The sequence below is a fragment of the Xiphias gladius genome, chromosome 10 (assembly GCF_016859285.1).
Source record: "Xiphias gladius isolate SHS-SW01 ecotype Sanya breed wild chromosome 10, ASM1685928v1, whole genome shotgun sequence".
Lineage (NCBI taxonomy): Eukaryota > Metazoa > Chordata > Actinopteri > Istiophoriformes > Xiphiidae > Xiphias > Xiphias gladius.
Genome location: NC_053409.1, coordinates 10,922,474 through 10,947,943, shown reverse-complemented (window position 1 = coordinate 10,947,943; position 25,470 = coordinate 10,922,474). Strand labels below are relative to the sequence as shown.

Here is a 25,470-nt window from a genome sequence, read left to right as displayed (position 1 = left end):
GTCATTCCAGTGAGTGTAAGGATAAAATGTTGGTTGCCATTTGTGTCTTACCAGCAAAAGTTCTATTTAGTATAGACCAAAGATGCAAAGTTAGAAAATAGCTAACAAAAAAATTATATATAGCTATTTGAAGCTTCATCTAATCCACAATCCTGGATTTCTGACAGAGCATCTACATTTTACACCAAAAAGCAAAATTCATGTGAAGAATTAGATTTGTGTTATGTACCAGAGACTTTAGAGCTAAACTGTGTTATTGTGTCAATTTAGGGAAAAAACAAGAATAGGATCATCCTTTCTTTGGAAGGAAACTTTTGTAAAATTACATTTGTTTGGCACAACAGTAAAAGGTTTAGGCTGATGCGTCATTTATTCTGGGTCTGTAAATTTATATACTCAGCTATTCTGGTGCTTTTTATTATCTGTGCCACAAAACTGGCATATGTCCATTTTTCCACGCCTTCAGCGGTGCTGATAAGAGCAGAAGATTTTGAGATAAACCCTGTGTAAAATATAACTGTAAGAGTAGTCAAATAGTGACTGTTAGAAAAACAGTCAGGTTGTGTGGCAGTACATGTGCACATAAACACACAGAGTGCTAGCAGTGACACCCGTCTAGTTGTGACACACACACTTACACACACTAAACAAACAACCCTTCAGGAATAGTGAGTTGGCATGCTGTCGCAGCCCAGCAGCTGTGCCCTGTGAAATGTCACCCAGAGCCTCGGTGTTTTGATTGGAGGGCGTCCGCCTGCCTCCTTGACAGGAAGGCTTTTAGTGTCACGTCACTGTCATGCAGTCTTTGCCCCAGAGTCACTGCACAGAAGGTGAACCTGCAGTGGCCCTGTCTCGGTGTCCATCACCTCAGCCAGGCAGCTTCCACTCAACCACTATCATCCCATGTTGCACCTTTTTAGTGGAGTTTTTTTTTTTTGTGTGTGGTGGCGCCACCCAAGTGACTCACATCACCATGTGGGCGTGATAATAAATGGCTTATACAAGTTCCAAGTGTGTTCAGCATGCTCATTACTCCAGTGTGTGTACTCAAAACACTAATTTAATGTTTTACAAAGGATAGCCCTCCATTTTCCATCAACATTTTGTGTGTGTTCCATGGACATGGTCTAGCACCAAACCATGACTTAACAAAAGCAGGTACAGTTAAAGTGTTGCCTTGTTTTCTAGTAATGCCCAATTTAATGGCTATACACGTTGAATGGATTTCATGGTGAGCAAGTCACAGGCACAGAGCGCTACAGCTCTCGCGTGTCAGCTGAACACATCCATGCCACTCACACTTTCTTTCTTTAATTCCTGTCTGATTAATCATGTTCAGCATGCATATATAAACTCTGTTTAGAGTCCTGCAAGAAACTGTAGCAAGCATTGTGTCTTAGTACCCTGTAAACCCCCCGGTAGAGCTAATCTGTCATTAGAGCTGCAGATTCTTGGCCTCGCAGTGCTCTGTATATTTGTTCCAGACAGACTGCACTCAGTGAAATGATCTCATTCTGAAGGACACACCTTGATACTTTCTCCTTAAGCCTTGTGCTGCAGTAATGTGTCTGGCTTGTGGACACTGCCTGGGATGTGTTGTTGTGACTGTTATCTTGGTTATCTGTTTTGGAAGGACAGTTTTGGAATGCAAGACAAAGCAGCTGAGTAGGACAGGATGGTGTGTGTACGTCTGGACATGCATATGCAAATGTGTGAGTCTATGGACAGTGTGAAGCATATTTATTCAGAAGTTACACTGCCAGCAGGACATTACCCAGTGCCCTTATGCACAGACCGCATCGCAAGTACAGCCTTGCAAAAACACTGTAACTTTGTTGTTACTATCGTAACCAGTTGTTATATGTCCCCAAATGATACTTCCCTTTTAGATCCATCAGAGTGCACCCACACACTTTGAATGTGCCTACGGCCTCTAGTGGCCACAGAGACCGAATAGCATGTTATTTCTTTTGCAAGTGTGTTTTTCCAAAGTTTCCATCAAAGCCAGAGCATCATCAGACATCAAAGAGGCAGATTGTGGGTTCCCTAGTTTCCAGGGAAGCGCTGCGGCCAAGAACCCAGTGAAGCTCAACAGAACAGCGCTCGCTTGTCCTCCCCTCTTCCCTGGCCCTTGTTTGTTTGACTCATTTGCTCCCTGACAAGTATAAAGAGCCGGCCCCCTCGTTAGGCTAACGAAGGCCGCAACAACTGTTGGATTTGGGTAGCACGCTCAGCTGGCTCCGACTCATGAGAGGAGGGGTGAGGTGAGAAAGGGAGGGAAAGCAGAGGCCACACCAGTAGAGATAGCGAGGGAAAGATAAAGGGGCAGACAGAGAGAGACAGAAGTTGAGCAGCGTCTATGTGATGTTCCCAGAACATTGCTTAGTGACCCAGTCGGCCTCAGCAGAGTGGATGGATGTTGTGTGCGACGTGCCACACAGACCCTCTCGTGGTTTGGTTTGGAGTGCATGAGCTGATTTGTTCCTTCGCTGGTCATGCGGCTGAAGGACACCCATGAGCTGCTCCTCCAACCAAGACCTTGTTGGTGGTCCAGGAAAGTGCATGATACACAGTGGGAACGAGGGCGGGGGGGAGCATGGGTTTTGCGAAACACCAAACACAGTAGTCAGTGTAGATGACATTTTTTTGGTGGTTTTTTTTTTTTTGTTGTTGTTTTTGAATATGTTTGCCTTGTGCATCTGGTGAACAGGCCTCCAACAACTCAGTCAGGATTTTCCATGTTTCTATTATTTTTCTCTGTAAGAGCTCAGTAAGGGAATGTGGTGTTTCCTGCTCTTCAAAGGAGCAGACCCACCTGATTAAGAATGTCTCATGATGCTGCAGACTTCGGGACTTAGACTTGCTGCCAGCCCTGCTGCTGGGCTTGCCCAGACTCCTACACATCCCCTCATTATGGCTATCATGGGCCACGCACTGCTGCAGTGCACAAACACACACTCTCACATACACACACACACACATACACATACAGTATCACATACTGCAGAACTGGAGCAATAGCTCATCCCATTTCCTGATGTTTTCAGCTACATGGTCAGGCATTTCACAAACAAGTCTCAAGTGCACATAAAATGACTAAATTCTTTTACATGAAACCCAAAATGTTTGTTTTTTTTATTGTTAAATCTGTGGATAATGTGTTACAGTAATTAGAAACAAAGTTTTCTAATAATAATAATAATAATGCAATAATTGCTTAGTTATATATTTTTAGAATTCTACTTTTGTTGTCAAAGTTAAAAAAAGATTTCTATCCACTATACATTTTACAACTGATAAAGAGCCACTAAACATTAAAAAACTCATGTCCAAGTATTAAATAATACAATTTATGAAACTCATTAGCAATTTGCTGATTACATTAGTGGAATGATTTTGATTATTTATTCAGCAATTCTCCGTTTAAAAACACTTTACAAGCTGTCAATGAAACATACAGAATCAAACAATTAAAGAAAAAGAAGGATATTTTAGTGTTCTTTTTATCTAGTTATACAGTGAACACTGAACAAGGTGCATTAACATCAGAGCTTATAAAAAAAGAATTTACAAGAGATCAGCCAAAGGTATGTCAGGATTTAGTAAATTTTTCAACAAAATTAAGAGTGGAAAGCTAAAAGCCTGAGTTTCCCTACAATGTTCATTATAATAATCAGCGAACAATCAAATAAGGGCAATGTGAGTGGAAAACAAATCAGATAAACTAAGTGAGAGATAAAATAGGGATTTTTGTACGGGGGACAACTGCGAGTAAACTGTGTGATATAATTCTGTGATGACAGGATATTTAGTAGTTTGACTGGAATAGATGTAACATATAATACTTTTTACTAACTTTTTACAAATAACTTTACAACAGATAACCCAACTTTTGATGGTCAAATACTCAGTAAAAACCAAATTGGTACACAGCAGTGGAAGTTGAAGTGCCATACAGATCTCGGAGAGGAGCCCCTGTAGGCAGGGTCCAGCAGCAGAGGGTGTCACACCGGGAATTCAGCGCTCTGGCTGGGTGTCTGGCCGTCAGCGCAGACCCCCTGCTCTGGCTGATGGGAAGCCGTCTTCCTGCTAAATGTGGTAGAGAGAAGTAAATTACTGGGGTGCAGCTGTCGGCAGACACGCTGGATAGCAGGGTGGGGGGACCAGGAGGCTGAGGGAGGTGGCACCTTCACTGCTCGCCTCCTCTCATGGAGAGCCCGCTGTGTGCTTACTTTGCTGTGCAGAATCCGCCTGTTTGTCACAACTGTGGTGCTCGGCAGCACTCTCCATCTCTGTTACTCTCTTCCCTTTTTTTGTGTCTGTTGTTTCCTCGCTGTCTTCATCTCTGTCCTTTCTCTTGTTCTCTTTCATTCTTACTCCCGCATTCTTCCTCTTCTCCTTGTCTCTATTAACTCTCCTCTTTCCTCTCTGCCGCTGCCTACCCCCACCAGCTCACCCCCTCTCAATCCTCCCCCACGTCCAGCGCACGCTCCCCACCCACCATCCTGTTGCTAGGATAATGACCCTGCTGACAACTCAGACCCATGGCGGAAGCGGCTATGGACCAGCGAAAAGCTCCCAGTCTCCGACATCAATCACATCACTGGCACCTCTCGCTAGTTTAGGGAGGGCAGGGGAGACAGAGAGATGAAGAGGATGCTCAGCTGTCTGCAGAATAAGGGTTGACTGTATGCTCCGATATGTGTTACATCCTCCACGTCCTTTTCTATTCTGGTACTCAAAACATATTTTACAAGTTATTCAGTGGCCATATAGAAAGTTTTATCATACTTTTAGGAGGAACTTGGTAACTACACTTTTTAACAGCTGGAGAGTATCTCCCTTTAGAAAAAAAAAAGATCCTCTGGAGTTTATTCCTTGCTTGTTTGGGGGTGTTAGATCTTACACTGGTCATTGAGAGTTCATTGGCACTAATTTGCTCTAAATAATGTGTGTTTATTTGTTTGCTGTGCAGTAACCCAGTTAACTAATCCATGGACTGCTTGTTTACCCAAGGAGAGGGGGCAAATCTCAGCCCCAGTGTGGCAGGGGGGAACTTCCCACAGTGTCTCTATGGTAATCAGCAGGTGTCACTCACCACGGAGAAGAAGTGAGGGCTTTCTTATGAGCGTGAGAAAGAGGGGCAGCCTCCATCGTGCCCCCCCATCCCCCTAGCTTTTTTTTTTTTTTTTTTCTCCTGTTGGGGTAGCAGCAGCAACCGCAGTGACAGAGAGAAAGAGAGAGGGATAAGGGCAAGAGACAGAGAGGGCTACATTGGAGGCCAGGGTGGCCCTTCCCCGCAACCTGTTCATGTTGCTGCCAAAGCCCTGGCAATGGAGTCCTCCATCCAGCTGCATGGCAGAGAGCGGGGCCAACAAAAGAGGTTTGGAGAGGAGGGGGGATGTCAGGAAGACATAAGGAGAAAAGGAAAAAATGAAGGAGCCCAAACCCCTGGACAGTTTAGGATGGCATGGGAGCCTGATGATGCCTTATATGGTCACAGCAAGAGGGGCAAATGGGTTGATGGGTGTCTGGGCAGCACGGGAGGACCCGCTCAGAGTTCTGCGGCTCAGAGTAATGGATGGTTTGGGGCGGAGTTTGTGGTTGCTGGGGCTCAGTGGTGACCCCTGCATCAGGGAGCCCCCTCTCCTATGTAGCGGATGGCCTGTGGCTCATTGAGATGCAGGGCACAGGGTGGCAGGCCACAGCTGCAGCCTACAGGCAGAACCCGGCAGAAAAGTGCCGAAGGGATGGCGGGGGTGGCTGAGGAAAAACCAACAAAAGGCGCAGCCCCCTCCCCCCTCCTCCCTCGCTTTGGAGTTCTAATTCCCTAATCCTCAACCTCCGCCTACCCCCCCCTCTCATCCGATTCTCACCACTCAAACACACACACATGCACAGTTCATGCAGTTAGCACTGGCTCCCTTCCTCTCATCCCCAAGCTATGAATGGCCAGACGGGGGACAAAACCCAACAGCAGCCCCCGCAGGAAGTCCAACCACTGGGTTTGGGCACTGAGAGGCGCATTTTGTCTGACCCTGTCTTGGTTCCTCTCACTGTGTGTGTGTGTGTGTGTGTGTGTGTGTGTGTGTGTGTGTGTGTGTGTGTGTGTGTGTGTGTGTGTGTGTGTGTGTGTGTGTGTGTGTGTGTGGTTTATATGATGCCAGATGACTAAGGTGGAACTCTGTTTAAAGATTATAGTTTTCAAACTGTTATTAACATTTTTAAAGGTAGAAGTACAAAGGATAGAACGGGGGAGAGAGGGATGACATGCAACAGAGCTGTTAGTTTGGACACATTGTTAGTACACCGTGGCCTCTCTTTTGGGGGCCGTATGATGAATGCTGCATGATGCGTCTTATTAAAAGCCAACAAGCCACAGCAGCTGGGACCTCAACATTCCTGCCGTTGTCAAGTAGAGACGGACAGAACAGGACGCTCCTCGGAAACAGCCACTAACCTCTGTCACTCTCTGTCTTCTTTCTCTCTCTCCCTCTTCTGTCTAAAGCCTTCCACATATTTTCCTTTTATTCACTGTGCCCTCAATGAGCCTGCCTCGCCAGCCCTTACTGTCAAAGTCTCTTAAACCAAGTTGACTTGCAAATGGCTTCAGAGTCAAAAGGAAGCACTAATATAAATTGTAATCCATGTGGGTCCTGTTTTTCTTGCTTTTTAAATATAAAATATTTAAAGCTAATGTAAAGACAGAAATTTTGAATAATATTTAGTGAATAGATTTGAATCAGGTAAAACTTTTAGATATGTTAGGTTGCACACACGGAGACCAGCATCTGAAATAGAATGATTCCCTTTAATTAACTTTTAGAAAGATGTTTCTGAGTCTCTCAATAAAAGGTTATCTCTGTGGGGATAACCATTTCAGATCAAATACCATTATGCTAACATAAAAAGTGCTCATGATTTGTCACACGTGCAAAAGCAAACAGGAGTGATCCCCTGTGTACAGTGTGTTGCTTTACCTGTTTTCTCCCTTTGTGCCGTGTGTGTGTGTGTGTGTGTGTGTGTGTGTGTGTTACGGGTATAGAGGGCGTGTTGGTGGTATGCTAGAGCTGTCCACACACAGGGCCATGCTGCATTTGGCAAATAAAGATGAATTCTGTTGTGTTTGGCAGCGATTCTCCGTTCATTATTTTCCACTTTGCCCAGCGCGCATCCCAGACCTCAGCAGCTGCTTGTCATGTAAAGACACTCTATCAGGCCCTGACAGCTCCTCCCATACACACACATGCACACACACACAGTACGCATGGCTCATACACACTTCACTTGAGCTCACACCCCCCTCTTGCAGTCCTACATATGTGGGGAACATATGTAGTGATCTGTCTCACTACCACTCCACTCAGCACAACTCTTTGCACGCTGTGGAGCTTTCGCATCGCCTCTAGTTCTCTCATCTCTCATCTGGTGTCAAATCAGTCTTCCTATTCTGTTGTCCTTCCCCTAATTTGGTTGAGTTGACTCACATGTCTGCTGTCACACTTTACATTTTTTAGAAAGGCTTTGAATCAGGGACACAAATCATAGTGGATTTCCTAAGAGCGGAATATGTCTCCATTACAGTCAGATCTGACACTTGAAGCAGGTTTTATCTTATCTAGGTTGTGGTCAGGCTGTCTGTTGGCTAGTTTCCTGTTTTGAAGAACACATTTACATCAAAAGGGTTCAGTTGACTGGAACACTGTGATGATGAACTGACTTAAAAGCAGAAGGCTCTCCTGTGTTGTTATGAAGCCCATTGTCCTTTGTCAGCAGTCCGCACTGTGTGTCTCACTGTACACAGGATGCATTTGGGGTCTATTCTGCAAAGCAATGGTCAAGTCAAGTCGTATAAAATATTTAAAGCTACTGTAAAGACAGAAATTTTGAATAATATTTAGTGAGTAGATTTGGTCTGGATTTAATTTTTGCGTCTATGTTCCAGACGCGTAACACACCTTGTGCATAATTACGATAGTAATATAAATCCTTGCCCACATTTAATCTGTAACTGTATTTGAGTAAACAATAAAAAAAGAATACAGAAAGCACAGCTGTCAGTTTCACTTTCTCATCTTGTCAGTGATTATGAAACTCCACCGTGTGGAAAGTAGAACAGTATAAAAGTAGAAAAGGGGAAATTGGTGTAAATGGGAAGCTGACAAGGGTCATCATTGTTGTTTACTCTCCGAGCGCAGACTTTTTGCGGGGTGTTGCGCTGCAGAGTTGTGGAGACGCACACAAAGACAACCGGATGTAGCTGCTTCCACTGTTGTCATGTGACATAGGTTTGTGGTCACAGATGAGGAAGTTGCAGTGTCCTCCTGTCTAGAAAGAGCATGCACTAGTTGAGGATGTTTGTTTTTACATCTCTGCGGCAGCCTTTTTAATGTCAGAGATGTGTGTTGGTGTCGAAAAACACGACAAAAGCCACACACGAACAATTTTCCTTTTTTACAACCATCTGTGGAAAATGTGCTCTTTCAATTTTTTTGCATTTTCAATATCACAGTAGCTGTTTCAGGAGTATCAGGATAGGTTTAAACCTTGTGTGTCACATTCCTTCCTGAGCCTGTTAGCCTCAAATCATATGACCTATCCCCATTGACAATACAGGCTCATCATCATACCTTCTATATCACATTGCATTATTTAAGTAGAGTGACAGTTGAGTCAGTGTCCAGTGACTGTGAATGGTGAGCTAGCATTGTCATCTCCCTGACATCCATCTGACAGAGGCCACCTCAGTGTGGGAGAATGTCTGCCAATACAGTACACGTCATTCCATGCCCTGCTGCATCACAAATGATCAGCCCTGCTACTTCTGGTGGGTGCTGTGCGTCAGTAGACCTGAGAAGCTCAGAGCCTTCTAAACTAGATGTTTTTGTAATCTTTTACCTTTCAGTGCCTACCAGGCTGTGTACACACACAAATGTATTTACACACGAGCACATACATGCATACACATAAACTGTTTCTGGACATCAGGATCTGCTATGATGTATATAAGGTCTTTAATCAGTCTGGAAGTGATTTGCTGCATTCCTGCTGCCAAACCAAAACTTCTAAACCGAAAGTTCAGTCTCCACCGGCGAGACAAGCATTTACATTGAGCCCTTCGTCTGGTGTCATGGTGTCAGGTAGGGGGCTCATTATGCTGTCTCTGCATTGTGCACATACTGTCCTCAGTGTGGGCTGGCATGGACTATAGCTGGGGGATATGGGTCAGCCAAAATCTGACCACAAAGCGAGGCACCAGCTGGGGCCCAGCTGAGGAAAACAAGGCTCGGTGTGAAGGGCTCAGGAGACTTTCTGGCTGCTCTGTGAAAGATTTAGGCAACTTATGTTCGTGTTGAACAGGCTTTTGGTTTAATTAACACCTGATACTTGTACGACTACACATGCTCTTAAATGGAACCTCGTTTGTGCTTTGATTCTTTCAATTTTATGCTAACTATCTGCAAGAACCACTTTGCTAAAGTAAGGAAGTCTGGTTCTCTGGAAAGCTTGTGATAAATAACACTACGCATGTGGATTCTCGGGTGACCAGCGTGCACGTCTGGGTGACTGATGTGCAAGTTGATTGGTGAGGCTTGTGGTTTAAAACAGACAAACGACTCATCATGATAATTGTGTTACATTGAAACATGCATGAGGGAAATTTACCAAACAGATTCCTGCCGGTGTGTATTTCAATTAGGACAGCACATCCAGTACAGGCAGCTTTGTTGGAAAGCGGCAAGAATGGCAATCTGATGCTCACAAAATTGAGCTACTTTCTAAATGAGCTATGTTTGGTGTGAAAACACTTACTCTGCAGAAAAAGAGATGAAAAACCTCCTCCCGTGCCATCAAGAAAAATGTAATAACATTTTGGACATCTGCTGTGGATTGAAGACCAAAGTATACTGTGCTCTGGGGCAGATGTTTCCTCTAGTGGGGTGATTGGTGCCAGCACCTTGCCAGTCATAGTAAATCAGGTGTTTTTACACTTTGGTGTTTGCTTTGGGTTTAATTGCTTGATGCTAGGCTGGAACGTGATGTACAGACAGCCTGTTTTACAAGGCTTCATCCTGCTTTATGTGGTCAACTTTGCCAGAATGACTTTGCTTTTCTGAATTGTCCTTTTCCTTTCCTTCTCGCCTTTTATCTTGACTAAGAAAGCCATATGGAGGATGTCCTATTAGAGTTTGCTGCTCATATCACTTTCTCAAAAAATGTAGAGAAGAAGCGGGAAGAGAGAATTCATAATTTTCAGGTGTCAGAACTGACAAATCTTGAAAAGTGACATTCGGCCAATATAAAATCTTGCCATGCCGTTTTAAATATTTTCTAAGAACATACACTTAACAAAGAAGACATTAGTAGCTGCTTTTTGGTCCGTACTGTCTCAGACTGATCTGTCATCAGTTTCATCAATCAGAAGTGAGTGTTTGAAGGAGGGTAACAGAAGCTCATATTGACAGATCTCCTACCTCTCCCCTATAGACACACACACGCCACACTTCTTTGTCAGAGGAATAGGGCAATTAAGGACAGCTTGCTACGGCTCTGCATGGGGTTAATATGCAGCTCCGTGATTAAAAATAAATTACACTTTTCCTGTATAAATATTCAAGTCCCTCTCCACTGTGTGCCACTGCCTTGTTATGGTATGTAAGCTATTTTTCCTCCATCTGCACAACATCTGGCGCGACATTTCCTGAAGCATCACCGGAATAAATTGAGTTTTGTCTGCCTATGAGAGATTCATTTATGTGATGCTAGTGTGTCTAAGTGAATGGGATGGACATGCACGGCTTGAGGTCATGGGTGTTGTCTAGAAAATGGGAATTGTGGAAAGGTTTATTGGAATCGAATTGCAGCTTTGGCAAACATGATGGTGGTGTTACAAAAGGATTGACAGGAAAGAGACAGAAACAAATGGTTGTAGTTAATAAAACCATACACTACATTTACAGTTACAGTATCAGTATTTTAAAGGAAAACTTCACCGATTTTACTCATCAACGTCTGTACAGGTCTGAGGGAGCACTACATCATATGTGAAAAAAGCTGTATAAAGCCTTTGTAGCACCAGAGGGAGCTGCGTGAAATCCGATAAATTGCCTCAAGGGGTGTCACTTGAGTCAGCGTTGGTTTGAGCTGACGACTACAAGTTTGAAAATGAAAAAAATCTGGGGGTGTGAGGCCAGACAGAAGTGAGTTTACCAGACCTCTGTAGCCTGCTCCTCTGCTCTGCTTGAGGCTAGCAACTCAAGGCTACATAAGCTTTTCCTAGCATAACACACACCCAAATCTCAGACTGAATTGTCTGCGAGTGCGTTGCATTGTGGGTAATGTAGGTACCAGGTTTTGACAAAGAAGTAGAATATGTGGAATAAAAAAGCCCATATCTCTGGTTCTGCTGCAGCAATTTTTTTGAATTTTTTAAAATTTTTTAAATACTGTCCAGCTTGAGTTAAACAGTGTTCTCGAAATACAAATACTAAATTGGCATAGTACTCTTAATCAGGAAAAAAATTGAAAATTAAAAATATACATATGTATATTAATTGTAAGTTAGTTTTTTTTCTAAAGTATACTTTAGAAAAAAAGTGTACTTTTTTTTTTCCCCCCTGTAACATCCATTAACGTTGATCCTAAATTTTAACTCAGTGGTTCAAGGAAATGGTAGGAGAAGGTTTTTTTAGACAGTTTGAATGTTCCCTGAGAGTCTACTTTGCAAGTGACTGCTGGAAAGGGGACAGACGGGGCGGGGGAAAGGGTCCTGACTCCTACTAAAACCACCATTTGTCCTGCAGCTGACCTACACTAAAAGAAAGACGGTGACATGATGGTCATTTTAGGAAGCACTAGTGAACAGCATAGTAATTAGATTGCAGGAAATAGGATGCACCTCTGGGAATTAAAACAGCAAAAGAAAGGACAACACTGCTCTATCATTAATCAAGATACCACAATGTAAACAAAGTAGTTGCACATTGCTCAGCATTTTGACAATGTGAAAGCCTGTGAAGTTTCTCAATTAAGGTTGGTTTGTGAGCAGAAACCCCCTGAAACTCTCTGTGTCACAAGTTGTCTAAGTTTGTCTCCACTAATTTAGCAGTCCTTTTCAATCTCTTTCTCATATCAGGAGAATATATCAAGACCTGGAGGCCAAGGTATTTTCTCCTGAAGAGTGATGGTACATTCATTGGCTACAAAGAGCGACCACAAGATGTTGACCAGCTGGAAACCCCCTTAAATAACTTCTCTGTAGCACGTGAGTATCTGCTTCAGAGAAAACACCACATTTTTTCCCCTCTGTTTCTTGGCAGCTTGTTTTACCCTTATTTTGTTTGCTGCTTTCTTTTTTTTACTTGCATTGGTGTAACAAATACATTCACATACTTGTTTGGATTTTCTATGTATCTTGCCTCTTTATCAACCCTGAAAAGTAATTATTAACAGGAAAAAACAGTCATGCCAAGTGCCTATGAGGTGAAAGCATGAAGGTGAATCGTCTGGAATATAATGACCAAGTATCCTTTATCATTGTATGTCACTTTAAATGGTTATGAATAGAAATATCAGCAAACTGGCTGTAGTATCACCTCAGCAGAATCAGTTTGAGTTTCTTTAAGTAGGAGCACCACCCCAAGGCAAAGCAAGCTATGCCAATGAACGTGGATGCAAGATGTCTGGCTCCTGACCTTAATACATCGAATGTCATTCCTCTTCTCTGTGTGTCTTCCCCAAACTCTGTTTTTATACTGTGAAAGAAAATAACAACAACAAAATGCCCAGAGCAGCCCAAGCCCACTCAATCTTCACATCAGAGAAAGTTGCTGTGATAAGCTGTGCAGATGACTGAACACAGCACTTAGACGGCATACTGTTTGTTTAACAAAATGTTTCCTCTTCAACACTTGAGTTATCATGGTTATTAGACGCCTGATTTCAAGTATTTATCTGGGCTCCACTCTGAGGCTCTGTCTCCATCAGCGGTTGGCTTTGGCTTTTTGTCACCACTGCAACCCCACCGCAGAGGGCACATGGTGCGTCCTGCTGACAGAGCTGCTGCAGCTGGACTACATATTCACCCTGATGGAGCCATGTTGGATCTCAGTGGTGGTCCTTTTCCCTGTCCTCCATCTATCAGACGGAGGCCATTTTATGTCACGTTCTGACATATTTGCTGACATGTTTCATTTGGGAACAGATGTTAATGAGAAGGAGGTGCAGATGGAAATCTCTGCTTTATAAATTCCGTTATTAGACTGTTGTGAATAATTGTTTTGCAAACTGCTTACAGAGCAATTATTTGCTGAGAAAAGTGCGAGGATGAAAGGAAATGGAGTGAAGAGGAATGCAATGATTTTTTTTTAAATATTCTTTAATAAGAATAAGTAAAAACTTAAATTTCAGTCAATAAGTGAAAAGTCTGATTTCAGTCATTTGTGGGCATTACAAGTTTTCACATTAGATCTAGATAAAATAAAAATTTTAGTGAGATAAAAACATGTAAATTGGATTTATTTATTTACATATTCTTTCTAAGGGATTCTGATTTTTATATAACATAGCAGAGATTTTGAGTCATTGACAAAACCCATATTAGCAGATGTTATGTTTTAAAGGGGATAACAAGTTAAGGATCAGAGTTGTTTTCCTCCACCAAAGTGCACCTGTTTTTTCCAAATTGGCCGACAGTGTCTGTTAAGGTGGCGATAAAGATAAATGGCTATAACTGTGGGCCTGTCTCTCCCCTCTGCTCCCATACACACTGGCCTTTCTCTCCATCTCTTTCTCCGCCCTCCCTCCTTGGCTGTGGTCAGAGTGCCAGCTGATGAAGACAGAACGGCCCAAGCCCAACACATTTATCATCCGCTGCTTGCAGTGGACCACTGTCATCGAGCGTACCTTCCACGTGGAGACCCCCGAGGAGAGGCAAGCAAGGAGCAAACGCATCTCAGCTTCCAGAGCTGTAAAACACAAATCATTTACATGCAGATAATTTGCCGCTGTTGCTAGAAACACTTTAGTGGTTTAAGAGCTTCTCTGTTTTTCTAACATGTGGAGATACACACACACACACACAAACATACACATTTAATCATTGTTATGCACTCACACATGGTCCACTGGCTTTTGGCAGAACTCACACTTGAAATTGCCTTCCTGTTGATAAGAAGACAATTACGTGATTGGGCTGCTGGGCTTGCATGATGGTAAATGGGCTGATGTAATCTTTCTGCTGCCTGCACCTCCCTCAGGGAAGAATGGACTAAAGCCATCCAGGCAGTGGCTGAAGGCCTGCAGAAACAAGAGGAGGAGATGATGGACTCCTCTCCGGACCCCATGGACATGGAGGTCTACCTTACCAAACCCAGACAAAAAGTGGTATGGACCATTCATACTTTGCTGTGTATCCTCTCTGCTGTCCCCACATTGACAAATCTCAGTGTTCATTACCATGAATCTTAAACTCAACCCACTTCCTCCTCTACATGAGTATATCCTTGTCTTCCAAGGTTACCATTACTCTTCTCCTCCACCCTACCCTTCCTTACTTGTACTTACACCACTTCAGCCCACCTTCCATCTCCTCTCCCCAACTACTTTCTACTTTCCCAACATCGGCCTGGGGTGGCTTAGCACCAGATAGCATGTCCACCAGGTTTCACAACCCTCACATGTGTCATGACATAAAGGATCCAAGGCCACTGGATTGGATGTCCCTCACACAACCATTTTCAACATTCTCCTCAGCCCTGGGGTCAGAGGTTAACTGAGACACAGCCACATATAGGCCAAACCATTAGAGGAGTGGAAATTGCACAGTGGGTGAAATAGGGCCTTAAATGCTTCTGTGTTGTTGTCAGTGAGATTGTGTGTCCTGGCTAGTTAGAGCATGAGTTTGTTAATGCTTCTGTTTGTAATCAGACGCCACTTTCTTTCCTCTGGCCTTGCAGACTATGCACGACTTTGAATACCTCAAACTCCTGGGAAAAGGCACTTTTGGCAAAGTTATCCTGGTAAAGGAGAAGGCCACAGGACGCTACTATGCCATGAAGATCCTAAAGAAGGAGGTGATCGTAGCAAAAGTGAGTGGATGCCAGTGAGCATGTAAAGGGGAGAAAACACACCCTGGAAGGGATTTGGGGGGGGGGCTCATAGCTAAATGGTTAGCCACTGTGTGAGTTGTACAAACACTCTTCATGTCCTCCTTTTTTTTTTTTTTTTTTCCAGGATGAAGTGGCGCACACACTCACAGAGAACAGAGTCCTCCAGAATTCAAAGCATCCGTTCTTGACAGTAAGAAGCCCATCCATATACCTAAACCAAACTTAATTTTAACTCACAGAAATCCTCAGGAGCCTCTTCAATCCAACCCAGGAGCATCCATTTAGAAAAAAGGGGCATTTTCACCAGGAATGTTGTGAAGAGCAGTTCTTACAAAGGCTGCAGTTGAGCTGGGCCTTTTTATAGCAACACTGGACGTTCTTTTTTTATCTGTTAACCCTTTCTCTGTGAGTCTGAGGAGTGTTGTATTGAAAAGCTCCTCCAAAATGTTAGGTCTAAGTGGTGGGTGGAGGCAACACATAATGTGATGTGCTCAGTGCAGTGAATTGGACCAATGTTTGCCACACAGAAGTTGTTAGAAAAAAAAAACCTCAGCACACTGGATACACTGTGATAGATAGTTGTGTTGGAACTGTAGCTAAAGATGCAAAAACTACAATGTGTACTGTGATGTTTCATGTTAGGATCAGCTGTTCAAATGTCAGCTTCTTCTTGACTTAGCTGGAACCAAGTTCTACTTTGAGCATTGTTTTTTCTGTGTGCAGGGACTGAAATACTCCTTCCAGACACATGACCGCCTATGCTTTGTCATGGAGTATGCAAACGGTGGTGAGGTAAACAATCTTAACCATTACTAAATCTGCACCTGTAGGTCTCAGTGGATCAAGTGACAGAATTTTCGTTTGTATTTTTGCTGGACTAACAAACTCTCTTCATTTGTCCTCTGCTTCCTTATTATCAATTTCCCCTGTTTCTCTTCAGCTTTTCTTCCATCTGTCAAGGGACCGGGTATTCTCAGAGGAGCGGGCACGGTTCTACGGTGCAGAGATAGTGTCAGCGCTGGACTACCTTCATGCTGAAAGAAACGTGGTCTATCGAGATCTAAAGGTAGGAGGGGAAACGTCCTCACTTTTTCTCATCCTTGCTGTCAGCCCCCACCACCACACACACACACACACACTCTTCCTTCCATTTCTCCCCTGGCAGGATACAAATAGGATTTGCCTCCATCTAGAGCAGTGGCATTGGCCAGGTCTTATTGATCTACCTCCCCCAGATCAGTCTCCAGACCTCACTGCAGTGGGAGGGAGACTCAGTACATATGCTTACTGCAGTTAGACAGAAATAACCACCAGTCCTCTTTGAACAGATCGCCACAGCCTTCCATTATAGCACGCATACAGTGTTCTCAGTGGGTGATATTTGTTCATGAATGACATCATGTTATAGGCTGGCAGTGCAATAATTTTAGTTAACAGAGAGAAAATGTCCATCATCCTAGAATAGAGAAGTTGCAAGGTTTCAGCTGCTTCTTTTTCAATAACAATCTACAGTATCCTAAAGATGAGATCAGAGATGGATGCTGCGGACTGATAGGTTATGTTTGGGTTTAGGAGAGCTGTAGGGGGTTATCAGTGTTGCAGTGGCATCTGTGGGCCTACTACTTCCAGCTGATAAAACTATACCAGCCAGGTCAGCACAGCACTCTCTCCCTCCCTCCCTCCTTTCCTCCCTCTGTCCCTCGGGTTTCTGAAGCAGGCTCCCAGCTTGCTAGGGTTCTCCTGAAAATGCCAGGGTAGCAGGATTGGAGGATGTGCTGACTCTGGCCGGGTGCTGCTGGCCACGTGTGAGCTACAGCTGCCAGGTGACTTTAACTGAGAGAGAGAGAGAGAGAGAGAGAGAGGTCAAGCTGATATTAAAAGGACATGCAGCCTCAAGTCATGACACTGCATGATGCACATCCTTTAGGCCGTTAGCTCACTTTGCCAGTACTTTTGTTCACTAGGTACGTTTCCATCCACCTGTGTTTACGCACATTTTTTATGTGACTATAAAACTGGGTGTAAATGCCAGAAATTCAAAAACATTCCAACATAGAGCAAACAAGTTTTTGTGCTTGGCAGACGTTGAAAAGTTGGCATGTGGGGGAAAAAAAAGAAAAGATGGGGTAAAGGCTGATAGAGAAGGACTTTTCTAATAGATCTAATTGTTCATGGATATACTTATTCTACTTTTGAAAAAAAACATTTGCATTACTGTTCCACTCATTGTTACCTGCTTACACTCCACCAGAAACCCCATATAATAAAGAAAAATGGTTGGACATGTTAAGGGTTTACATACCTACAGTGTAGCTGGTTTAATTCCCGCGGGGGGCTTTGTGTGCATGGAGATAAAATTTACTCATAAAAAAATGAAAGAAAATACAAATGCCACCTTAGATGGGAAGCAACAATGAAATGCCATCCAGTCCAATTGGGCTTAATTAATTAGGTTATAGGCAATTATTCATATTTTATTTTGCCAAAATTTCTGAAATTTGCTGACACATATTTGCTGGAAACATAACTAATGTCAACACTGAAGCCTGTATCATTGTACATTTAACAATTAATACTCCCTTCACCTCCCAGAATTATTTTCTTGTTAATTCCCCTAAACCTTTTCCTTCCTGTTTTCTTCAGCTGGAAAACCTCATGCTGGACAAGGATGGACACATAAAGATCACAGATTTTGGCCTGTGTAAGGAGGGGATCAAAGATGGTGCCACGATGAAAACTTTCTGTGGGACACCAGAGTACCTCGCACCCGAGGTAACCACAAAAGTGCTTCTTTCTCTACCTGAATAATGACGTATTCCTTTCTTGCATCGAAATCAGTTTTGTTTAGGCATGTACAGATCAATGACAAATTAAAAGAAGACCCAACGACCAAAGTGTCTTGGGCACCTTGAGCCACTAGAGCAGCTTAAGAGTCACTGGAACTCTACTGGAGGGATGAAGACTGTGAAGGTCATAGATGGTTTGAGGAGCATTTCATGCTCCTCAAACCATCCAGTGTCTTCTTGGAATCATTACACTTCTCCACTCATTTTTTTCAGGTTTTTTGATAAGGTGTATGTATTGACAACCCAGAGCTTTGTTGGCTATAATGGTGCTTACTAAAAGAAAACAAAAAACCCAGTGAGATCATTTTTACTTTGGAGTAGATATAGAATAAGAATGATGTGGAGCCCAGTAATGAATATAAGACCTATCATGCATCACATGAGTAGATTCCAAACAAAAATGCAGCAAGTGTTTTTTGACTCTCCGTGGATGAGAAGCATGTGGAAGTAAGGGCAGCTGTCCCAGAATGCCTTTCTAATCTCCAGTTGAAGTTGAGTTAATGAGTGTGCCGTGTGCCCTGGGCAGGGCAGCCTGCTCTCATATTTGCTATACAAGGAGGGGTGTGGCTACTCCCTGTTGCGTGCAGGTATGACAAGTGTTGGAGTGGGCTGTGTAACCTGATATTTCATTGTGTGTGTGTGTGTGTGTGTGTGTGTGTGTGTGTGTGTGTGTGTGTGAGAGAGTAAGTACATTCGTGTTTGCGCTGCCCCCTTGCCTGTTGCCATAAAAATGTTTTCCGGGAGAAGGGTGTCCATGTTGACACAGTTGCCGTACCGTTGTTTTTAACCTCCATTTGGAATTTTCTGGTTGGGGGAGGAGGTGGGGTGATTGGCTGGTAGTGCCTCAGGAAACGTGAGCTTCCGTCCCTGGGAAAAAAAAAAAAAAAACGAAGGAAAAAAAAAAAAAAGGATCACATTGGTTACAGCTGTTGTGTGGCATTAAGAGAGCCATAGCTCCCATTGCTACCTGGGATGCCTCACCTGACCTGGGCAGAGCCAAAGCCGGTGGGAGCACGCTATGCCACAGTGTTTCATGGCTCATGGGAACACATACCTGTACTTTTCATGAGTCAGCCATCAGCACCAGGCCATCAAGGCAAAGGCCTGGACTGGCCTAGCATCTTAATATTTACCTTCTCACACCTGGACAAACATAAAAAAGGTGTTTATTTTCTATACTTCTGTTAAGCTTTTTTTTAAGCTGCTCCACCTGTTCATCCTGAGCTCTTCCGAGCCCTGTTCGCTCCTCCACAGAGAAGCACAGTCTGTGACACCTCCAGCCTCGGCAGCAGAGAGACATCAGGGGGCGTTACCATGGCAACAGGGTCGCTGGCGAGCTTCTCTATGGAGTGCGGGCCAGGCAGTGTTACAGGTTGTTCTGCAGTAAACAATGACCTTGTTGTGTGTGCTGCACAGGAATGCTGTAACGTCTGGGAATATTCCACCCAGAGCGGGGGGGGGGGGCAAATCTGCAAAAGTCGGACCAGTTTGTCTCTGGAGTAAGGAGTGAGACAGATTCACTTTGTCACTTTTAATAAGTAGTACAAGAAGAAAATCATTATTGTAGTATGGAGGGAATTGGCTTTTAGGGAATATGTACAAAGAAAATGCAGACGGGTTTAATCTAGCCACTGAAACTGATCCGGATTCAAAAGCTTGGATGATTAATGGCTGTCAGTGCAGAACGTTGTTAGCAAAAAAAGTGTAGTATACAGAGTAAGGCTCCAGAGCAGCAGCAAGTGTTTTTATCCTCTCTCTCCTCCCCCTATCTGTGCTCCTTTGGGGCAGTGTAACAGTATTAGTCTGGGGCTGGGGCCCAAGCAGGCAAGCAGTCCTGGTTACGTATATGAGGGATGAGCTTGGCTCCTGTGCTCCTGGCAGCTTCACAGCTGTGGCGCTCTTCTACATATATGGGGCAGCTGCGGGCCCAGCTGTCGCACGGTGTGAATCACACGACAGCAGCGCTGGAAATAGAGACGGCCCAGTAATCCTAGCCCCACACCGGCTTCACGTTACTCCCCCTGCCCTCCCAGTCCTCTTCCTTGATGCTCGCCACTCACCGCAGCACCAGGCCGAGTGCCCACAGACACATGCGCTGCTGCGTGCGCGTGCACTCACACACATGGTACTTTTGTACCTTTTACGGACACATCCGTCCATCTGTTTTCCAGGACCCTCTCTCTCACCCTGTGCACTGTTGTGTCCATATCTAATTCTATCAATCCGCCCATGTCTTTTTACCTAAGCTTCTATTCTTAGGTCTCAATTGCCTAGCATCACGCTGCTGGAGGTTTGAGAGAACAGACTGTTCTCCTTGTCTTGATTTCACCTTCAACATCCGCCTGGCGAGGCAGAATCCAGTACATGTCCCCAGAGACCTTGGAACAACTCCGCTCAGCAGCACATTATTCATGCAACAGGTTGCGTTGTTCAGTAAGCACAACACTGGATAAGTTTTTCTCATTAAGACCCGCCTAGAAAAGTCATCCTATGGAAATAATAAGACTAAATATTTCTCCCTCTGTGAGTCTGGTTTTGTTCATTGAGCGGGTTTGTTTGTAAGACCCTAGTCTGTGTTTGTTGCCACATATTTGCTTATTTAAGTGACCCACACCTCTGTTGCTTGTTGATCTGTGTGTGTTTGTGTATGTGTGGAAGGGCCTGTGGTGATTAAATATGCAGGGCTCCAGGGGAAACTCTATCCTTGCTCCTAATGTGAGATGTGAGTCAGTGCTGGCTGTGCCTGTCTCAAAAGCCCAGACCCAGGGGGAGAGCAGGTGATTTTTGTTGGGGGGTGGGGCGATGGGGGGGCAACCCAGCTGCTTTATGGTTTGTGTATTCAGCCTAAAGAGCTGCTGTTGTCACAACCTTCTGATATCCAAACACAACCTTACTGGTTGAACCATATAGTGTAACTACCAAACTGTAAGCATTGAGCCTTTTCTTCAGTTTGTTGTATGAATATGCCATCAAATGGTATTCAGATTATTTATTTATTTATTTATTTATTTATTGGTCAAGACAACAGTGTGGTATGAAGAATAGAACACCTACATTCTGTACCCCCCACCAAGAAGTTAGAATAGCTCAAGAGCAACCCAACTAATGCCTTGAATAATCCCCCCCCCCCCCCAAAATCCCCTAGGTGCTAGAAGACAACGACTATGGCCGTGCTGTGGATTGGTGGGGTCTTGGAGTGGTGATGTACGAGATGATGTGCGGCAGACTGCCGTTCTACAACCAGGACCATGAGAAGCTGTTTGAGCTCATCCTCATGGAAGACATCCGCTTCCCTCGCACACTTGGTCCCGAAGCACGCTCGCTGCTCTCTGGCCTTCTCAAGAAAGACCCAATGCAGAGGTGAGGAACCTTTGCTGCATGCTCCACTGTAGCAAACCACAACCCGAGAGTCAGTGTAATGATTTAAATGATTTCTCCTTTTGTACTCATATTCCAGGTTAGGTGGAGGGCCTGACGATGCCAAGGAAATCATGCAGCACAAGTTCTTTGCAGGAATTGAATGGCAGGATGTTTATGAGAAGAAGGTCTGTTTTTAAAATTTTCATGTGGCTATGTTTCTCATTCCTTCTCTTGTGATTGTTGTCACTGAAAGGACACTCAATTCAGATAGCCGTCATCCCTCAAGAGATCAATAAAGTTACGTTGCTCGAAGCATCACCATCCAAAAACGATACAGATTGTCATCAGACCGGCAACTGTTACCAAACTGAGTGACAGCACTGATGTGCTGATATGTTTGTGTCTCCTCTCCTCTCCAACAGCTGGTCCCACCGTTTAAGCCCCAAGTTACCTCGGAGACAGACACACGATATTTTGACGAGGAGTTCACAGGGCAGACCATCACTATTACCCCTCCCGGACAAGGTAACACCAAACCAGACACACTCGTACATACAGTACAAGTAATATAGCCCTTCTTGCATGGTATATAAAAAAAAATGTCAAACCGTAACACTATATGATGATATGGTGCTTCACAGCAGTGTCTTTGAATATGACACTAGGCTGATGAGGGCAGTGGACTGTGAAGATGAATTGCCACCTAACTTGTATGATAAATTTGCCACCACCTCCTGTGAGACTTTATTAAAAATTATAAATTACACTTCAGCTCACTCAAGATGAAGGCAGACTTTATTTTTTCCAAGGGTTACTCAATTACTAATCCCTGAAAAAATGTTTACTAACTCATTGCCAATGAATTAGTTTGTGGTCATTTTAGGATTTTCATATAATGTCCCTGTTTCCATTAATTTCAATATTATATGAAAATAGGTGTCAGGTTCATGAGAGAAACAGTACAAATTCATTTGATCAGAAACTTTTGGTTTCCCTCTGTGCAGAAGTTTCATAAATGTGAGTAAAGAAAGCTGGCACTCGTAGCTCCCTTGAGAGCAGTCTGCCCTCTTCTGGAGAGCCAGCGCCATGAAATCATTGCCCCACAAATGCAATCAAATGCATGTGAATGACAGCTGGTGTGATTACAGAGATTACACAGTATAAAAAAAACACTAAGATAGTAAAAAGACTGACCATATACTGGAATAGTGGGACTGGGTAAAATTGATAAAATCAAATAAGATTATATTCTTGGATGAATATTTTTCAAATGCTGAGGTGAAAAATTTGGTGCTTTCTAAAGAAAGGTTTAGAAAAAGTTTTTTAGAAATGATGATGAGCGATGTGGATGTCATGGCCAGGCAGATGAAGCACTCACTGTTTGTTTCACTCAGCAAAGACGGTCTAACAAAACAAACCACAAAAAAAAAACTATCACTTGCTGTTACTGTAGTACAGCTGGTAAAACCAGGACAAGGCTACTCAATATTATAACAAACATCTAAGACAATATTTAGTCTCATATCACCACAGAGCATTTTATCTCCTGGCTCTAGGAATAATTTAAGTAATATGTACTTTTAAGAGGAGTAGGCGATATAGTTAAAATCTTCTGTCACATTGTATGTAATTTTATATCCAGTATCCCAGTATATATCAATTTATACTGGAATTTTCTGAAAATAACTGGGAAAGAATGTCACAATGTTTTTGTAGTAAATTAACTAGCTGACAAATCAACACTCTTCATCCTGAAAAAAAAAAAAAAAAAAATTTCTGCTGAAAAACATTGATGTGTGGCATTGCTCAAAATGGTCTAATACACCCAGAGATGTTAGAGAGAGCGATACCAAGGTATTATTGGTTCAGAAGAGTAGACACATTTATATTGCATCATGGTACATATCGTCATGTCAACCCACCCCTAAGTTCTACAAAAATGAACTGTTTTTTTTTTTTGTCTTCTGTCCCCAGATGACAGTATGGAGTCCTTCGACAGTGAGCGGAGACCCCACTTCCCCCAGTTCTCCTACTCTGCCAGTGGGACAGCATAAACGACTCTCAAACATTCCTCTGGTCCCACCATCTCCCCTCACCCCACCCAACTGCTCTCTCAAAAAGACCGGGGCCACAGCCCCATCCTCCCAGCATTGTCTGCAGATGCCGTCGTTGGATGTAACATTTACAATCTGAAAGTTGTGATTTTTTTTTTTTTTTTTTTTTTTTTACAGGAAGGAGGAAATACAAAACAAAACAAAGATAACTGTGGTTGCTCTGTGTGGCCTTTGAAGACTGACCACAGAGAGAGCGTTAACACTACCCTGCATTTCCTGGTTGTTATGTTGTATACTGAGCAGGCATCCATACACCATAATGAATGGGGAAATGTAGTTATGTTATGCACAAATTCGGCCACTGCTATGAATTTTGAAAAGGGCCATTTTGTATTGAACATACACAATTATATATGAACCAACCATTGCGAATAGAAATAGGCATACTGTGGACCAAAAACATCACGTGGGCAGAGAGTGTGTGTGTTGTTGAGTGGGTGATAAAACCATGTTTTCCTCTATAAGACTTTGAACAATTCAAAAACCATTCAGACCAAGACATTTTTGGCTTCAAAAGTGAATGTACCGTATCAAATAAAGTCAATCTTTCTGCATACTTACATGTTGTAACACATGGCTGATTCTCCCTTACCATCTTCTGGAGAGGATTTTTATCATTTATCTACTACCCTGATGCAAAACTTCCACCAGTCGGTCTGTTGTATTATCACGCCTAACTATGATGGGTCTGATAGATCAATTGTGCAATACAGTCTGACGTGAGGAATGGCAGACGTGCAAAGAATGCAGAGGGATTAATCATTAAGGTAAAAGCTGGCCTGCAGTGGATTCCTGTTGTAACTGTTTGCACATCAGAGTCACTGAGAGACCCCCAGTTTTCTGTTCGGGATAATAAATAGCTCCTCCAGCCCCCCTGAAGTAAGTGCTTATAGTTCCCGATGCCTTTATATCTCCATGTTCTGCTGCAGACACCTCTGGTTTCCCTCTGATCAGGGTCAGGCGGCGCAGACCGGTCAGAAACTCTCCTCTCCTCTGGGTTTTTCCTCCATGTACAGTACGGTATTGGGTGTTTTCCACCCAGTGCATTCACTGCAGCCTCAATGAGGTCACTTTAACATAATACACTTCTTTAGGAATACTTTGCAAACAAACTGGGCTTCAGGGGAAAACACACAAAGAATCATCTTTGATTTGCCTCTTCAGGGAACTACTATCCCTTCACGAGTTTCTGAGTTATTTATATAAGACCAGCGTTGACTAAAATGAGTTTTACTGTGCCAATGATATGCACTTTGCTGCCCCAAAATGATTGTATTTGGACTCTTATTTGTACCTTACGGTTGGTAAAGACTAAATTAGCTTCTTTTATAATGTAATTTCAAATATGGATACAAATAAAACGAGACCTGCTTGTTTGAATGATTTCTCCCCTTTTACAGATGGCTGAGGCTAAACCGAGACTCATGGGAACTGAGACTTTTTTTTTTTCAAGGTGTACTAGGAGGTTTCCAAAAGTGCTTCAGTATTTTTAAGATAACAGATAATCATTTTTCAAAAGTGCATCACGTTATTGAATGTAATGGTTTTTACGATTTTTGTTTTCACTTCAGTCGTTTGCAGACCTTTTGTTCAGTTTTTCAATCTGATTGTTACTTATTCCTATGCACACTCACCCTTTGCTGTCACCTTCTGAAAATAGGGAAATTCATTTTATACTTTTTATTTCAACTTTTTTTGTACCTGCCCTCCCATATTCCTGAGACTGAGGACACCAGCTTTAGTAAACAAATAATATAAACTTTGTACACTGTTTTTACTTGTCTCTTTCAAATTGATGAAATAAAAGGTCTTAACAAACTGTTTAGACTCATCTTTTATTGTGAAGTCCTTCCCTTGAAGATAGCAGGAATGTAAACTTTGATGTGTTGTGAGGAGCCTAGAACTATAATATGCTTTTATTGTATTTGGCTAAATAATCAGCAGTGTAAGATATCGAATACTGTCTGGAGTTGCAATGTTGGGTGGAGTTTTCATGAAGATATCTTTTTCCATCCTTTTCTAGTGCAGTCATGTATTGTT

General features: G+C 43.1%; 1 protein-coding gene across 2 annotated transcripts in view; it reads left to right on the top strand.

Annotated features, from left to right (window-relative positions):
• The window catches only part of akt1 (v-akt murine thymoma viral oncogene homolog 1), a 32,320-nt gene extending 7,071 nt beyond the window's left edge, over positions 1-25,249 (top strand). For both annotated transcript variants that reach the window (XM_040137147.1, XM_040137148.1), the window contains exons 3-14: positions 12,137-12,265; positions 13,821-13,932; positions 14,259-14,385; positions 14,958-15,089; positions 15,235-15,300; positions 15,834-15,902; positions 16,051-16,176; positions 17,754-17,882; positions 21,102-21,316; positions 21,414-21,501; positions 21,739-21,841; positions 23,291-25,249. In XM_040137147.1, coding sequence (XP_039993081.1) covers positions 12,137-12,265; positions 13,821-13,932; positions 14,259-14,385; positions 14,958-15,089; positions 15,235-15,300; positions 15,834-15,902; positions 16,051-16,176; positions 17,754-17,882; positions 21,102-21,316; positions 21,414-21,501; positions 21,739-21,841; positions 23,291-23,370 — 1,376 coding nt within the window. In that variant the 3' untranslated portion in view covers positions 23,371-25,249. The remainder of the gene's footprint in view (positions 1-12,136; positions 12,266-13,820; positions 13,933-14,258; positions 14,386-14,957; positions 15,090-15,234; positions 15,301-15,833; positions 15,903-16,050; positions 16,177-17,753; positions 17,883-21,101; positions 21,317-21,413; positions 21,502-21,738; positions 21,842-23,290) is intronic.
• The last annotated feature ends 221 nt before the right edge of the window (positions 25,250-25,470 follow it).